The sequence below is a fragment of the Epinephelus lanceolatus genome, chromosome 13 (assembly GCF_041903045.1).
Source record: "Epinephelus lanceolatus isolate andai-2023 chromosome 13, ASM4190304v1, whole genome shotgun sequence".
NCBI lineage: Eukaryota > Metazoa > Chordata > Actinopteri > Perciformes > Serranidae > Epinephelus > Epinephelus lanceolatus.
Window position 1 is genome coordinate 33,734,451 of NC_135746.1, and position 17,913 is coordinate 33,752,363.

Consider the following 17,913-nt stretch of genomic DNA (forward strand, 5'->3'; position numbering starts at 1 on the left):
GAGTTTCTACTGTCAACACAGGGAAATGTCAGGATGTGGTCACCACTTGGCACCCAAGCACAGGGCACCTCTCCTTAAAGGCCAGGGCACACTGGCATTGTTGTAAAAGATGAGGCAGATCGGCTGAGGACTTACAACTGGGGAAAACAGGATGTTCTAAAGGAAACTATACATGTGTAATGTCTAAACACAGTCAGGTATGGCTTTTAAGCAGGCAGGAAAGTACCTCTTTATCCCTTTACAGAGACAAAAATCACCAAATCCAGTCACTTCCAGTATTTTACCAGCCAGCATAGCTCTATTTTTAGCACAGAATAGGTTGTCCAGATGGTGGCTGGTGGGGTAAACCAACTTAGCAGCCACAGCCAAACTTTACCACCATTTGACCAGTTTAACTGCCATCCTGTCTGTCTGACACTGCCGCTCTGTAACGGGCCAAACTGCTGCCTGTTTAACATTTGAGTTTAAACTGGTTCGCAAATAAAGAAAAAGTAGAAGATGCCAGTGAATATGCCAAACTGCACTTTCTTTCCATTCCACTTTTCTCTCTAATTTGCTGCTATGTTATTAATTCGTCTCGATCCAGGGCAATGATTTGCTCCTGCACCGCCTCAAACTGCTGCAGCACTTCTTTCAAGACAAGCAGGCCAGCCAGGCATGCTCCGGCAGCTAGCTGGGCCTCTGCGCCAGATAAAAAAGGTGAGTTGTTCACATTCCTGCTTCATGCACAAACTAAACCCCCGATGTCACACACACACACACACACACACACACACACACACACACACACACAACCCCTCTGCACAAATGAGTGAGTTGTTTGAGTGCATGTGTGTGTGTGTGTGTGTGTGTGTGTGTGGTCCTCTTGCCTTCCTGTGCGTTGTTTTTTCAAACCTTGCCTTAACCAGAAAAGTGGGAAAGTTACAAAATGTCTCACATTATTATTTTCTCACTTATTTCCTGATTATAAACTAACCAAATCATGGGCGAAACATTTGGGGTATGCACCTATGCTATAATGGTTAGAAAAGACTACTTTTTTCTGTTATAACGAAGTCTATCTGATGAGAGACAACTAGGTAGGTTATCAACAAGCTTTCACCTACACGCCCATTAAAAGAAAAACAAACTGGCATGCAAAGTAGTGTTGAAAACCTAAGCGTAGCAAAGAGGGTTGGTGCAATGACAGAAAGGCACCTAAATTATGTAAGAGTGCATTTTCATAAGAATAAATGGTAGCCTGGAGGATAGGACATCTTTATGAGACCTTTCCTGGATTCATATCAAAACTCTGAGTGGGCCTGTGTAAGATCTTCCTCACTACAGTTAATGTCCGTCTGTGTATTTGGGTTAGTCCTTCTTGCTGTCAACTTTGTCAACCACTGTTTTCAGAGCATATCTGTTTTTGGTAATCAGACATGTCCTCTGTTTAATGTGTGTTCTTGTAACTTCAACATGCCGTCATGTATAGTTCTTTTACTAAACATATAAAACGTTTAATTACACAAGAGTAAAGTGTCCTTGCTTTTAGTTTTAGGGAGGGTTTGAGTGAGAAGAGAGCAGGCCAACTGAGCCCCACTACTACTATAAAAGGAATGTGATGGGAAAGGGAGGGCCACTGCACCACCAACATTATTAGCCTATCATCTTACCAAAAAGACAGGGAGGCTGGATGCACAGGCCAAACAAGAGGAAATAAGAAAAAATACTCCTGCTTACCCCAGTCCAAAAACTCCGTGATGTTTTTCTCTCTTCTAAGCGGGGAGTTGTTGCACTCATCGTAGAGGCACACCAGGATATCCAGCAGCGTTTCCACACTCAGGCACTGGCCATTAGACTCAGCTGGCCCGTCCAGGATCAGCTTCTCCAGCTTCTTCAAACGCACCTCTCCCGACATGATTATTCCGGCTTGTTGATTTCTGAAGTAATGATGATGGAGGTGGTGGGGAGGGAAATGAGCAAACACCTACCTCGGCCTGTTAGTTAGCACAGACGGGCCTGTACAGAAGTTCTTTCACCTTGAATGTGTCACAAAATTAATAAAAACTTTGAGCTGAGGGCAAGCCGGGGCTAATTCCGCGTTAAAACCGGCCTGTTCATGATCTCCCTCTCAAGATCCAGTATCTAAGACGTGAAGCACTTCCCCATTTTTAATACCTATCCCCACAGGGCATATGCGAAAAGTAGTCACAATTACAGACCCTGGCTGCCCCGGGCCGGCTGATTTTTAAAGAAATCCCAACGTTAGCTGGCAGTTTTCTGGTCTTCTCTGCGTGGGAAGTAGTAGAAAAATCGAGTCGTTACGGTTCAAAAGATCCCCCTGAGTTGTTGTGGCAGATATTTGAGATTCTCCATTCTTGCAGCAACCCAAAAATGCAAGGCAGATCTGCAATGCTACAAAGCCCCAGCGCCCCTCCTCTGCTCCAGGAATGGAAGGGCGACACAGGCTTAGTTAGCAGCCTGCTAGGTTAGCTATTTAGCTAGCCAGCGAGCTACCGTTAACGTTACTATTCTTCCTTCCTAAATGCCATCGTTGCCCCCTTTTTCCAGGAGCTGACACACAATATGCACAGTGTTAACAGAGCTTAACTGAATTTGGCCCCTTTCGACAGAATGGTTAATTTTCCATCCAACTGGAAAATATTCCCTTGTTTTCACAACTCAGTGCTGGCAGATATGTTCTTTAAATCCCATTCTTCGTCCGGAAAACAAACGTCCCTAGTTTCTTCACAGTTCAACACGACGGTTAGTTCAAGAGTTCCAACAAGCTAACAGTGAGTTAGCCGTCAAAAAATGCGAGTCCTTTTTTTGAAGGTTACAGAGGAGCTTGTTTCACGTCAGGAGCAAAGCTGTAGTCTAGTCTTGCTTATTCCAAATACGGGACACAGCCTAAATTCCCCCTGTCCTTTCCTTTGCCTTGCCTGCCTCCCCCGCCGGTCGGTCGCTTCTTGCCGTCTTTGCACAGTCAAGCTACCAGCAGCCTGCTGCCAGAGACTCTCGACGGGAAAGACAAGCAAGTAGACAGCTCTATCCGTAACGTCGCACTGGATTATGGGAAGCAGGGCCCGGTTGTAAAATATGAATGAGTTACAAATGGACGCTTAGCTCGCGACGACGCTTGTACACATCAAAAACACAGCTTGTAAATCCTCCCAAAAACACTTTACCTCTTTCTCACTCGATGTTGAATGTCTCATCTGCAACGCGACGCCCTCACAGACCGTAATGTGTTATATTTTTTACAAGGAATGTCGATATTTTCCAACTTTCACGCATGCGTGGAGCGCCGAATCCTCAAATCGGCCATCTTTGCTTTGCCTGAATCCGTCCTGTCCTTTACAGTTAGCAGACCATCGCCCGGTGTTGTAGCATCTCTGGTTGCTGCTGCAGGCAAAATCCCAGATCATCATCATGGCGTCCGTCACAGCATCTGTTGTGCGCAAGGGGTGGGGGTGCGTGGTGGTGGTGATGGTGGGGGCTGTCAATATTGTGAATGGAAACTGCGGGCTGTCTGTCAGTCTGCTGGTGACGTGGTGCAGAGAGGACACATTTCCTTCAGACTGGAATAACAATGACTGCTGTCCCTTTAACTGGCAACAAAACACTCATATTATGAGACATGCCTGTATGCAAATGTGATGTCTGCGTCAATGTTACCTGTGCTCAGACCTCATAGCTGTTGCAAGTGGGCCACATTCACATTAGCAGTACAGTCATCCTTTGCCTCTGTGCATGGGCGGATTATGAGATAGTGGGCCCCTGGGCACAGATATGCAAAGGGCCCCACCACCTGTCCTACATAGGACCAGGACACACAGCCTCTGTGGAGCGTTTTTTTCTCTTTGTGGTTTTGTGCTACTTTATGGTAATTTTGAGTCTCTTTCTAGTTGGTACTTGTTTTACCTCACTCAGACAGTCAAGTCAGATTCATTCATGATAAATGTGACTTGACTTAACTTGACGATTTGAGTGACATTTTGCAAGTGAAGGCCAGGGGCCCCCTTGACACTTTCGGTCCCTTGGCCTGTGCCCCGTAGGCCCGTTCAGTAATCCATCCATGCTTCTATGTGTGTGTGATGCCTAAACTTACCAAATTCTGACATTTTAATGGGACTTTATGGCATTATGGCAACAACATCCACATTAAAGTTATATCCAAATAATTCTGCATGCCTACACGCCTTTCATGCATGACATCAGAAATGGTAAATTCGACAACTATGTGTGGTCTCAACAGCCCCAAAATGTGATTGGCATTTGAAAATAACGCAATATTACTGCAGTTCTTGTACTGTGTCTGCCTCCCTTACACGGGTGTATTGAGCAGACCTACTGGCCAGAGCCTCTGTGTGAAATTGCTGTGATTAACTTTTTAAGAACTTATTGGGGCAATAACAGAGCCCCAGATGTCCTGTAAAAAAATAAAACTGAAGGAATAGCCTAATCATTCATTCTGAATATATGTCACATGAGAGAAACCCTCATAATATATTTGAAGAGGGTGATTCTGCCCCCTTGGTTTATATAGTGCTGAGCACTCTACATAGTTTGGGCCCTTCAGTTCTGTGGGGAACCAACAACAGCATGTTATGCCAGCCCTAAAGGGGTTGGGGGGGGGCTTTTCCAAGTCCAGAGGCCCACTGAATTATAATCCACCTATACTCTCCCATTTCTCAGCGTCAAAGGTGTGTCGAGTGTGTCCCGGATTTCCTGCTGCTCAGACTGTTCTCACGGGCAAGAGAAGCTTAATGCTGAGAGCAAACTCTAAGATAAACAGGTTTGCAGGTTAGAGTTGAATTTTCCAATGAGCCTGAGTACTGCTGTATTCCTGCAGGCTGTCAAACCTCTCATATCCACAGATGAATCAAACAGTTATCAATGTAAGTGGTTGATTATTTGCACCTATTCGTCTGTTCAAATAGCCATCATACTCTCATTATAGCTGTTGTATGAAAACAGTAACAGCCATGCCTTAAATGTCAGCACATAAATCATTACGATAGTACTGAGTGAAAACTGATATTTTACAGTATCACCCAGCTCTATTAGCCACAGTGTGTTTCTCTAAGCTATCATCGTCCCATCCTTTTGAAGTTAGGTGCTTATCTCCACTCAAAGTACATCTATTAATGATTAACGGCCTGCATAGCAACTGAATCGTAGGGGGGGGGGGGGGGGGGGGGTAGGGAGTCAGACACAGAAGCCTTGTGTCTCTGTGCCACACTCCAGTAAAGACCAACATAAAATAAGGCACTGCTATACTTCACAAACTATTTAAATGGATTCTGTCTGCAAGCCTCTGCAGTGTCAGGGAGAATAAAGGCACAAAGAAGCACTGTGATGAAACAAGCAGCACACGCAGAACAACTTAGCATAAAAAGATGTGTACAACAGAATAGATTTTGATGGTGACTGAGTGTAATTTGAAGCATACAGCTTTGGCAGGACTGTTTATCAGAAACAGCCAAACAACAGATTATATCTTTTTACAATGTGTAACCACTGGGAGATGACTGAGCGTTGGGAAAGTATCCTGCATAAGCAACAAAAACATCTTTGCTCTCTCCCTTTCTTTCACAACATTTATGAGTCTTTGTAATGTGTGAGGCACCGCTGAACCAGGTCACCTTATTAAAGGGAAAATCCACTCTAAAACTGAATTCACATACATAGTATCTGTTGTATTGTGTTTTCATTAAGTTATGTTTTAATTTGAATATGATTTTTTTTAAATCAGCATTACATGTACACCTACAGTTTGGATATTTTTTGTTATATTCAGTGTATTATTATGGCTCACCTCTCTTTGGGACTGACGTAAATCTTAAAGGTGTGGAGTATTGGTTAGACAAAACAAGCAACATCAATATCAGCTTGTATCAGCTTGGGCTGTGGGAAAATGCAGTGGACATTCTTTTTTATTGTTATTTTAATACATTTAAAATAATCTAATATGTTTTGGAGTAAGTTTGGAGTTTTTAGAAAACAACTTTTGATGATGTAATGACAGTAAACAATGAAAGACTGCTGATTTTACAGGGATATTATTTCCTATTTTGACTGGCAACAGGAAGCCAGACAATAAACAAAAGCAAAAACAAAAACCGTAACCATGTAATCCAGTTCCGAATAAATATAAATCATATATATTTGTTATGTATTTCCGATGAACAGAATATTTTTTAAATAGGATGAACAAATGTATGAAACAATAAAAAGGAAGATGAAACAAAAAAAGAAGGAAAATGGAATAAAAATAAAGTAGACAAAAAAATGATACGTTTCTCTAAATTTGATTAAGAAAGTAAAAATGCATTATTGTATTTTATTTTGTTTGATTATTTTTTATTTATTTATTCTATTTATTTTAATTTTGATTTAATTTAATTGTAATCTTATTTACCAATAATTAATTTTAATTATTTTATTTTATTTTATTTAGGGTGGATGTTCCCTTTAACGTTACCACCTCTTTCTAGTGTCACCAGAGCGCCCTCTGCTGTGCAAATAGCATTCATGCAGCTGAGGGTTTTTTAAGGTTATTGCAGCTGTCTTATATTTTGCATAGTTTTAGTCAACCCCTGTATATATTTATTAATATCTAACATCAATATCCTGCAGAACATGTTTATTGAGCGCCTTTGTAGCCATAGAAATTATCACCCAGCAGAGCCTATACAACTGTCTGCATCATTTTGCATCTGCACTCCTTATTAGTATCCTGCACATCACAAGTCTCCCCTGTGTCGATCAATTAAAAGTTAATGAAAATATTTATTGTTAGTCCTATCTAATCATGTCTGATCCTATTGGGTTAAGTCTACACTGGGATTAAACCCTCAGTCTCTGCGCTGATTGGCCCTCAGTAGCTGTGTGAAATGCAATTAGACTGCCCTGTACTTTGTCTACATGTGGAGGCCATTGAGCAATAATTGTATTGTCCTTGCACAGGTCTAGCGCTTTCCCCTCTGACAGACTGATCAGTGATTGCTGGCTGCCGCCTCCACGGATGGATCCAGACACGGAGAGACGTCTGCAGCCGCGGTGACAAAACACAAGAGGTTTGTATGGGCCATTAAAGTGCAAACTAGCGCGGCTCATGTCTCTAAATATTTGATATTAGGATAAAGCGGACAATAATAGATCAGGAAGTGGGTGACAATGCAGCCATGATGTAAATAATGAGGAATTTGCGCTGACCACCAACACAAGTTCAATATTGACTCTTTGGAGCAGCTCCGCCTCGTTCCCAGGGAGACTCTCAAAGACATGCTGATATAATATGTGCAAAGTCAACTGGAAACAGCCAGACTGTATCCAAGTGTTTCTGCTGTAATATCTGTCTCATGTAAGCATTTAAACTGGGCCTTATACAAACAGCAGTCTCTGCAAGCACAGGGGATTTCATGTTCCACAAATGGAAGGGGATGGCCTATAAATTGGACTTCTTTCGAATGCAAATGTTTGGATGTTAATTAACACCTGCGTTGTTGATTGTGGGAGCTTGTTGGCCTTTGATTGAAAAGAAATGGCACCTAGGAGCATCAGATGTAGCTTTGAACTAGGCAACTAGTCTTTGATTGGCATGGGAAGGAAGAAAGACTGAGAAATATCACACAAAGGGCATCTTAATTTCCCGAATTAGGGGTTGTAATGTGAGGCAGAGAGGATACCAGGGGTCTGGAGGACAGGCACTGGCTGGACTGGGCCATGGGTGTGCTCGGAATTTACATGTCTGCACTGATGGCTCTGACATCAGGCGACCAGCAACCACTGTTGTGGATCTAACTGTGTCATAGACAGGGTTATAATCCTATAAAATCCAATTAAATCATTTAAAATGTTGCCTTTTTTCATTTCTCAATACTTGAAAACACTGATTCTGTCTTTAAGAACATCACTTAACTGTGTACAACTGTGACATTATTTACTACTGTACTATTTTGGGCATATTTATCACATAATTTTAATAAGCAATGTAGTTGCATTAAATTTTTTAGGCCTTTTTACATCTAGCCAGGGCTATTTCTTATTTGCAATTTTTTCTTTGTTGATCAATGCTATCCCCATGGGTGTAGATTTTGGGGGGGACACAGGGGGACACATGCCCCTCAATATTTAGAACATGTGCGTCACCAAAAAAATCACCAAAATACAGAAAATAAAATGTAGGTTGCTCAAAACTTTAGACCCCGACACTTCCAGTTTCACATATGTCACAGCTCGCCATGTTGAAAGAAAATCTACACCCCTGATTATCTCCATTAAATAAGCTAAGTAAAGAAATAAAGTGTCTCATTATTAAACTTTTTTCTGGACTAATTGTGTAAGAATTATTATTTTTTTGACTGCCAAATGTTCTGAGAACGAGAAAATAACATTATATTTGAGACCAGTGATTATAGTATATGCACAATTGCAAACTGCCATTGCAAATTTAATTTATTCACTCAATCATACAAAAAGCTGCCAAACTTGCATTCGAAAACATTGCGTTTAATTAGGTTATAACACAAACAAAACAGCACTGAGATCATACTTATCAAGTCATTATAAGTCTAATAATGTTGTTAGTCTTAACTCCATACACACATAATCGCCTTTGCACATGTGCAAGTTTTCTGATCTTTTTAAATTTGTTTTATTTGCAGCACTGCATTGTACCATACATGGACTGTATCAGGTCTGCTCTGCAGCACTAATTAATAATCTGTCTTGTTTGTAAGCTGCAGGCAGTAGCTGGAGCGAGCGGGTCTGGCAGTCATCTGTCATTTGCTCTTCCTGTGTGCCCCTTCAGTCTGTCTGACATCTCTAAGCAAACACAGCCCAATACACAACCGCAGGCAGGGCCTTGTGGGGCAGCCAGTGAGAGCACCCCTCTTCTAATGTTTGTGTGACAAAAAAGGCAAGGCAAATCCTCGCAATGGAATCAGATAATCACCAACCTGTGAAGAGCCTGCCCCAATCCACATCCGAGCCGGCCCCCCGGCCCCTGGATTAACTGTCTGTTTGGCTAATAATTTTAATCTGCTGGAGAGGGCCAAGAATGGGTGACAGGGCTCGGAATAAACATCTAATCCTCTATGCCCCCTCCTCCCTGCGAGCTCTGCACTACTTCCTCCTAGAACCCTTGTTATACACTTGTGCCAAAATGAACAGACTGGACTGCCTGCTGTGTTTTTTTTTTCTTTCTGTTAGTCCTGATCTTCATCCACCTTTTTTTTTTTCAGGACAAAATTGCTCTCCAGCTGCCCAGACAGAAATAAGCCTGCTGTGTGACAGACTGTTGCCAGACTGCCCCGGCCCTGACATCGTCCAGTGGAATGTACACGTCAGAGTGTGGGGTGTGTGTAGACAAGGGTGCTACTGAAGAGAGGGCACTTGAGGTTTGCAGGGTCAAGAGATGTCTGTCTGGGACGCATGTGTAGCAGCTCAGAGGACACTTCAGAGACAAACATTTCAACTCGGGGAATAATTGAATGTCAAGACACTGAGAGGATTTTGCAATTTGTTGGACTGTGAAATAAACACCAAAGTTGCAACAGTGAAAACACTGTTGGATGCTTTTTAATGTAAAGTGCACAAAACCATAAAGATAGCATTCACTTTGATTGGACATACGTGTGTTTTTGACTGTACTTGTAGTAAGATACATTTTGTTTTAACATACAACTTCATGTGCAGTCCTCTATTGTATAATGACATTAACAATCAATTCTTAAATATATTTCTGTTCCTATGTGCCACAAAAATCCAACTATTGTTCTTCTTTTTGGGTAGAACATCCGCTGAAAGTGCATTTTAACCATCATACCTATTTAAACTTTGTGATACAGGTGGCTTCCAAAAATATAGTTGAACAAGTATATATATATATATATATATATATATATATATATATATGTGTGTGTACATGAAATACACATAGAAATTGTAATTTAATTGTCTGAATTTCTATGATCAAGATGAATGCACAAAGCACAAATGACCATTTCTGAAAACTGCTCTGCCCTTTCATTATAATCCAAATTTATTGTAATTTTTTTTTTAAATTTCAGTTTATTCTGTCGTATATTTTTGTCTCTTAATTTTTGCAATATTTGTTTTTGTTTTAAATGTTATTTTTTGACATTTTCTCTTGCAATACACCAAAGCAAATTCCTTGCATGTGAAAACAAGCTTGGCAATAACAAGAATTGACTCTAAATAATCTTATTTATTTATTTACACCATAAAGAGCAGATTTTGGATCCTCATTCTGACATCAAATGCAACACAGGCCACCGACATCAAGCATAGTTTTACTGTAACTCTGGTAAAATTACACCTCCACAATGCGGATGGCATTCGAGTCTAATTGTTGCTGTTTGAAGTATGGCCACTTAGATATCCTGTTTAGGATGGGGCTGTATTGTCGCACCTTTGTTCTGATAAGGGTCCCTGCCCCCATTGACAAAGTGCGAACGACTGGGAGGGCCGCAACAATATAAGGGAGCCGGAGGAGTGTCAGAGGGACACTGTCTATTTCTGGGTGACTTGTGCTACTGTGCTGCTGTTTTATCACACTTGTTTTTTTTTACTCATGGATTTCCTCCGCGCTTGCATCCTTTGCGCCGCTTTTCTCGGTCTCGCCAAGGCTTTTACGCACCAGGATATGAAGGACGCGCTGCTGCAGAAACTTGGCTTGGATGAAGTTCCTAAGATCCATAAGAGGGATTTGGAGAATTTAGTTATCCCGGCGCACATCAGAAACAAGTACATGTCCATGCTGAAGATGCACCACAGCAGGAGACGCAGATCTCTGCCCAGCCTGGCGGGCATCCTGAGGGGGATCCCTGGCAATGCAGGTAAGAGAGGCTCCCATTTTTCATAATACATAACAAGTAACTTGCAGGAAATCATATGAAAATAGCTTTGACACGGATACCAGTTAGAAGAAAACAGTTATTTACGTGCGTAATTATGCGCAATCCATTTTACGCACCAAACTCCCTTTAAAAAACAGGCATTTTAAGCAACTTGAGAGAAAGAATCGCATGTAACGCTTATAATGCTTTGTGTTTTAGATATTTCCGGGGAGTATGTGTATTCTGACACCACTCGGCATCGCATGGTATTCGACATGGAGGCGAGGATCCCGGATAACAGCGAGGTGACCATGGCGGAGCTGAAGCTCTACCAGCGGGCCTCCTACCACAAACGCTTCGCGGTGGAAAGGAAAAACCACCGGCCCGTCAACAACGCCCGGGTCAGCATCTACTGGGTGGAGGTGCTGCCAAACGGATCCAACCGGACGTCGCTGGTAGATTCACGGTAAGGGGTCATTTTCTCATGGTGACGTGTGGAAAATATATTCACTGTAGAGCAATTAAGAGGCGCTCCCACGGTCTCAGTGGGTTATCTTAGTAATAATTCAATTGCAATCTTCTCCAGGACACATCCGTTTCATCTTCTTTTAATTAATCGCCCTTATCACTCGTGTTCACAGGTTGATCCCCATTCACGAGACCGGCTGGAAGAGCTTTGATGTGACACAGGCGGTGCACTATTGGTCTAAGACCCAGCAGAAGACACCTATGCACCTGGAGGTGTGGATCGAGGGCGAGAGACCTGGCAGCTACGCGGCAGAGATGGCAAAGAGTGTGCGCTTTACCACCCAGGAACAGACGGACAACACCTTGGGAAAGCCCGAGCTCATCCTCTACACACTGAACCTCGAAGAGTACGGGTAAGGGCGCGAGCTTTTGATATACAGGATATTGTAGCTGTGTGACAATTAACCCATATCCTCCATTTTTACCTGTCGCCATTTACATTCATTAGTGGAATTGTAGTGGTGTGGCAGCAGGGGCGTCAGTTTACTCCTTCTCATAGGTGTAGGTTTCAGTGGGGGACGCGGGGGGGCACCCCCTCAATATTTGGAAAATGTGCATTTGTCCCTCCCATTAAAAACATCAGAGTAGAAGTATTTGGACAGAATTTGGACAAAATTAAAGACATTAACACTTGAATTTGATGCAGAAGAAGCACAAAATGGTGCATAAAAATTGCAAGAAAGAGGAAATAAGGTTTTTGATGCTCAAAATTTTCTGGTGGAGGACCCACAAACCCTGCACTTCATATGTGTCCCCCCAAATGTTGAAAAAATACCCACACCCTTGCTCATTCTCATGGTTTGTAGAACTGTAGCTGCAAAATACTGGCTACAAGGGTCCAAAAGTCACATGTAACATATTAGTGTTTTAAAGATGGTCCATGTGATGAAGTTGTTGCTTCTGAACAGATTTTAATTAGGCATCTTTCTGTTGATATACCCACTAAATATAATGAATATCATACCTGAGTAACTGTGTCAAACAGGGGTGTAGCTAAGATGTTCCAGGCCTGGGACTTTAGAACAGTAGTCTAACTTTCTTTATCCTTTCCTCCCCAGTTCTCGTGGCGACTGTGACGTCAACACAAACAAAGACACCTGCTGCAGAGAGCAGTACTTCGTCAACTTCCGCGCTCTCACCTGGACGCAGTACTGGATCATTGAGCCAGCAGGTTACCAAGCCTTCAGGTGCACCAGAAGCTGCAAGCAGCCCAAGCGCAACTACGGTTATGGCGAGAGGCGGTGCACGGCATCGGAGAGCGCCCCATTACCCATCATGTACCTGGTGAAGAAGGGGGACTACACTGAGATAGAAGTGGCGGAATTCCCAAATATGATTGTAGAGAGGTGTGCATGCACCATGGACAATGTCTCCATAGTATGATGTCATGGAGAACAGCTGTAGTACTCCTATAATCACAGACTGCTGGGAAGTATTGTAGGAATATTATAGTGTTTTTCCATTGAGGTGTTGGTTTATTTAATGGTTTTAAACAGCACGTCTAGTACTTTCTATTTAAATGGACATTTATTGGGAGTTTCACACACACAACAGGCAGTCCTGCTGCCATTAAACTCCTCCTCCACAAGCACTTTTTATATATTTTGTAAATTTTGATATCTTTTTTATTCAGATTTGTATGAGTTGTGTTGAATCTGTAGCAGTCAGTCACATTCTGTCTGACGTGTTATACTTTCAAGCTGTACATAATATGGATGAGTTTATGTTTGGAAAATAAAATATTTTGTTTCACTTAAAGAGTTCCTGCTCTCCTTCTTTCCTCCCTGCTGCCGACTGAGCGCCGCTGTCTGGCGCCATTCACATTCATGATCACATTCGCATGCAGTCACATACAGCTGCTGGTCTTGTAGGAAATTGTGGAGCAGAGCAAATAATTTGCCTAATGACTTATAACATTTGTTACACTGAGGGCTCACTGGCGTTGACAAACCTACTTGTGATGCTCTGTTTGCAGTGGGAAGGCGCTACACGGCCACATACGGAGAAACACGAAGTCAATTCGCATTAAGCTAGAATGGGCCCTCTGTGTGTTTACATCAGACTTAGACCGGGCCAAACGTTGCTAATCAGGGCCAATACCTAATGCACTGTTTGCTGTCTGGCTGGGGGGTCTTGTCATTCACTAATATGCTGCTGATGGAGGTAAACATGCTGCCCTCCCAAAGACAAGCAGCTGTCTGTCTGGAGGGGAAGTGGATTCCCAACATACACCTCCAACAACACCAGGAAGCATGGGACTGGGACAGACGCAGGTGGTGCTGCAAATGGTGGATTCATACTGCTGCTTTTTAGAAAGTGTTAATTTATAAATCAAATTAGATTTCATGTTGCTTTTTAGACACTTACCAGCAGAAAGAGACATTTTAAAGGGACAGTTAACCCCCACATAAAAAATACATATTTTTCCTCTTAGCTGTAGGGCTATTTATGAATCTAGATTGTTTTGGTGGGAGTTGCAGAGTGTTGGAGATATCGTCCATAGAGATGTCTGCCTTCTCTCAGATATAATGGAACTAGATAGCACTCGGCTATTTCTTACATTAAACTGCTCCCAACAAGGTCTGTGGATTATCTTATGTAATGTGGTCATGCGTTTTGCAAAGAGACATTGCTGTTGAGTTTTTCAAATGTATTTTTTGGCACTTTGAGCACCACAAGCTGAGTGCTATCTGTTCTAATATATTCAAGAGAAGGCAGACATCTCTATGGCTGATATCTCCAACACTCTGCAACTCACACCAAAACAATCTATATGATTAATAGCACTACAGGTAAGAGGAAAATGTATTTTTGATTTTCAGATGAACTGTCCCTTAAACAGACTCTGCCAAGTTATCTAAATACATTACAAATACTTAATCCAACAATATATGTTTGCATTTGTATTTACTTCCTTTAAAAGCACATTAAAAACACATGATGGTGCAGTCAACTGTCTTTAGAAGTCACACATTAAGTAATAAGGAAAGTACTTGTAACAGTGTACATACACCTGTATCTGTAGTATAAATACACCAGTATGTGCATGATCCAGTGGTAACTAAACTTAAAATATGAAGATGAGTGAACACTTCGAACAACTCCATGAAAAGATTGATAAAAATCACAGATGAGAGAATGGTTGTGAGAATATTTCCAAGTCACTGAACAGCTACTCACATCAGTAATTGAGAAATGCAAAGAATATGACACAAAGAGAGCCTGCAGCCATGCAAGCAGCTCCTTGAGGCAGTACTTAAACATATCAGCAAGCTAACGTACCCGCAATAACAACGCTAGCATGTGGATGATTAACAGGTGTAGTATTCACCATGTTGCAGTGTGCTAGCATGCTAACATTTGCTAATTAGCACTTAAAACAAAGTACAGATGAGGATGATGGACTGTCATTAGTTTTGCAGGTAGTTTATCATAAATTAAATAGATTTTGGCTGTTATTACTGGCCGCGACAGCAGGGCTAGAATTGTTTTCACCTTGTGTATGTGTGTGTGTGTGTCATGGCAAAATGTGGTGCTGGAGACACCTATTGTGGCACGAACTCCCACAGAAGTAGTACATTGTCAGGCTTTGTCACCACACTAGCGTCACAATTGTGCAAGATGCAGTCGTAAGACTTTACAGGTGTGTTGTTGGGATCAAAAGTGAAGTTTGAGTTCAAAGATAGGTGTGGTCCGAATAAGGGGGCCATAAGTAGGTGGGTAGGAAGTAGGAAAGGGGCCATAACTCCCAACATTTTACGCCCCTGACACACAAAACTTTACAGATATGTAGTTGAGATCAAAGTGAAGGCTACGTTTGAAGATGAGTCTGAGTAAGGGCACTGGAAGTAGAGAGACAGAAGGTAGGGAAGGGGTCACGACCCTCCAACACTTTCAGACCCTGGCTAGCATTTGTCTTAAGTTGCAGATTGTTGTATTGCGGCTAAAGCGATTCCGTCGTGAGATGATCTCTTGTTGAAATACCTTGACATCTAATGGATGGATTTCTGTGAAATTTGATTCAGACATTCATGGTCCCCAGAGGATGAACTGTGATAACTTTTTTGTTTTAATTTATTAAACAATACGAATACAAATGACACAACTACACTATAACACATCATAAACCACTGACTTAGACATACAGCAGTAAAAGGAAGGAATGAAAAAAAAAAATCAAAGATACATAAACAACCAAATCAACAACAAAACAAACAACCAAAAACAACTGAACAATGATATCATGATCATCCTTCTTCTAAACTTGGCCTTATTCTATTCCATCTTTATTTCATAGTCATTCAATTTTCCCTGCCTTGTACAATAACACCTTCTGACATAAAGAAATGTTTTAAAAAGGAAAGAAAAAAGGGTCATGTCAATCGCTGTTTTCCTTTCGATTCAAAAACAAATCTTTTTCCTAATATTGTAATAGTATTTACAATGCTCAGACAACCATTTCTTACTTAGCTGAGCATTACTGTTTGAGGGCACATGGTTAAAAAATCTAACTTGGTGCAATCTATCTTTTGATAGTCATCCAAAATGTTACCACATGACAACAGGACCAAAATAAATAGAACATATCTTCAGTTTCAGATTTACAGAAACAACAGTTTCCATCCTTTTCTATACCCCAACCAAAAACCATTTAGCTTGTCAGGAGTATTTTGTATAGAACTCTCTCCATGGCAGTGGGATATCAAATATCCCCTCCCAGTACAACTGAAACTTTTCTGATTTGTCGTTTAAATCATATGCCCTCAAAGAAACAGTGATAACTTTAATCCCCTGACCTGATGATGGTGCGATTTCAAAGGTCAGGGGATTAAAGTTATAGCATTTCATCCTCCGGGGACCATGAATGTCTAAATCAAATTTCACAGCAATCCCTCAAGTAGTTGTCAATATATTTCAAAATGACTGAAAAGAGGTTGAGGAAATGTCATGTCATCATGTCAATGTCATTAGACTCTGTCCTCTAGAGCAGGGGGCTACGAAGTTTCAGGCCAAGGACCCCTAAGTTCGAGGAGAGACAGAGCAGGGACCGTGACTTACATATAAAGTATAAAATTGAGTTGCACTTCAGATAATTACTGAATATTTTTGGGTCTCTCCTCGTTTGTGCTCACCTTTAGCTGCTAATTCAGCAGCAGTTGTAGAATGGCTAGGTGTGTTAGCTTCACCCTCTGCTCTTGGGTCAACGGTTTCTGAGGCGAACTGTACGTCAGAGGTGTCTTTAAAAGTTACAAAACGACCCAATGTCTGTACACATGGAATAATAATACAGATAATTGTCCTATATATTTTACGTTAGCTAACTAGTTCATCGCTCTGTTATTGCTAAGTGCCACACAGTGACTTAGCGTTAGCTAGTTTAACATACACTATTGCACATCATTTCATTTGTAGCAGTTAGCCTATCATTGATGTTGTGTACTGTAAATAACTTTTTCATAAATAGGCTGATTTATCTTTGTTAATATGTTGTATGTGTATTTTCAGACATATTTTCATTTTTGGAAAACAACTTAAAAGTTAAATTATCCAACAACAATTTTACAGCGCCCCTGCAGTAGTTCTGAAGACCACATGGTATTCACAGACCCCCTGTTGAAGACCCAGGCTCTAGAACATCTGTAACAAACCACAAAATCACTGTTTACCAGCTTCTTTATGTTTAATAGAGTTGAGACAAATTAAAAAATAAAATACAGTCCCAAATTTCGAAACACAAATATCAAAAACTGTAAGATAGAAAAGACAACAAATCTCAAAAAAGTCTCAAAGCTTTTGCATTGTTGGTTTAATAATAAAAGACCTGATATACAACCTGCAACATAAAGCGATAAAAATATAGTGTCTGTCGTATTATAGGTTATACTGTAAACTCAAAGCTTGCATTCTGCTAGATTTATGTATCCGGTACAATAAAACAGGAGGGCACAAACTCTCCACACATTTAAATATAGTCGACAATTCATCACACAGCAGTACTCGGGCAAACTAACACTTTCTTAATCACAATACAGTTAATACTCCAAGTCAATTAATTAATTAATGAACATTCGTGCATGGTTGAAATAGTGGTAAAGTATTTACATGTTTATTAAATATCAACATGGGCAGGTAAAAAATAAAAACAATCAACACACACCACTGGGTTTTCATCTGATCTACTGTGATGGTCTGTTTTCCAGCTCTGACGTTCTAGTGTTGAAACACAAGCAGGGCGTCCTCTGCCAGGATAATGTGGCACATTATGAGCTGTTGGGTGAGGAGCTGCCATTATTGCCGGGCCACACAGTCACCAACATGAACTCTGGGGTGCTTCTAAATCATGCCTTTACGGTGGAAAAAAAGGTTACTTTTGTTCTTTTCCCATCAGTCTAAAAAGCTCATCATGAACTGTTGGTGGTGTTAGTAGTGGGTGTGTTGTGACACTGTGTAGCCCTTTAGGTTTGCTGGTGAAAATGAGTAACCCTGCCTGCTTTCAATCACGTTTGTGCTGAACTAGCATCATCACAAATTTGTACAA

General features: G+C 41.3%; 2 protein-coding genes across 9 annotated transcripts in view; one reads left to right on the forward strand and one right to left on the reverse strand.

Annotated features, from left to right (window-relative positions):
• Window positions 1-2,696, reverse strand: part of cdc42bpab (CDC42 binding protein kinase alpha (DMPK-like) b) — a 92,583-nt gene extending 89,887 nt beyond the window's left edge. For all 8 annotated transcript variants that reach the window (XM_078174060.1, XM_033649126.2, XM_033649127.2 and 5 more), the window contains exon 1: window positions 1,720-2,696. In XM_078174060.1, the coding sequence (XP_078030186.1) occupies window positions 1,720-1,897 (178 nt within the window). In that variant the 5' untranslated portion in view covers window positions 1,898-2,696. The remainder of the gene's footprint in view (window positions 1-1,719) is intronic.
• A 7,886-nt stretch (window positions 2,697-10,582) lies between these two features.
• On the forward strand, window positions 10,583-12,960 carry lft1 (lefty1). The gene is made up of 4 exons (XM_033649468.1): window positions 10,583-10,847; window positions 11,067-11,313; window positions 11,489-11,728; window positions 12,434-12,960. Exons 1-4 carry the CDS (start codon window positions 10,583-10,585, stop codon window positions 12,756-12,758), a joined length of 1,077 nt encoding a protein of 358 aa, XP_033505359.1. The 3' UTR covers window positions 12,759-12,960.
• Window positions 12,961-17,913: the final 4,953 nt, after the last annotated feature.

Bases quoted from the DNA above. Each gene is read 5' to 3' on its own strand.
- lft1 (XM_033649468.1), top strand. From the start codon at position 10,583: ATGGATTTCCTCCGCGCTTGCATCCTTTGCGCCGCTTTTCTCGGTCTC. The intron at 10,848-11,066 runs GTAAGAGAGGCT...TTTGTGTTTTAG, and splicing joins GGGGATCCCTGGCAATGCAG to ATATTTCCGGGGAGTATGTG. The intron at 11,314-11,488 runs GTAAGGGGTCAT...TCGTGTTCACAG, and splicing joins ACGTCGCTGGTAGATTCACG to GTTGATCCCCATTCACGAGA.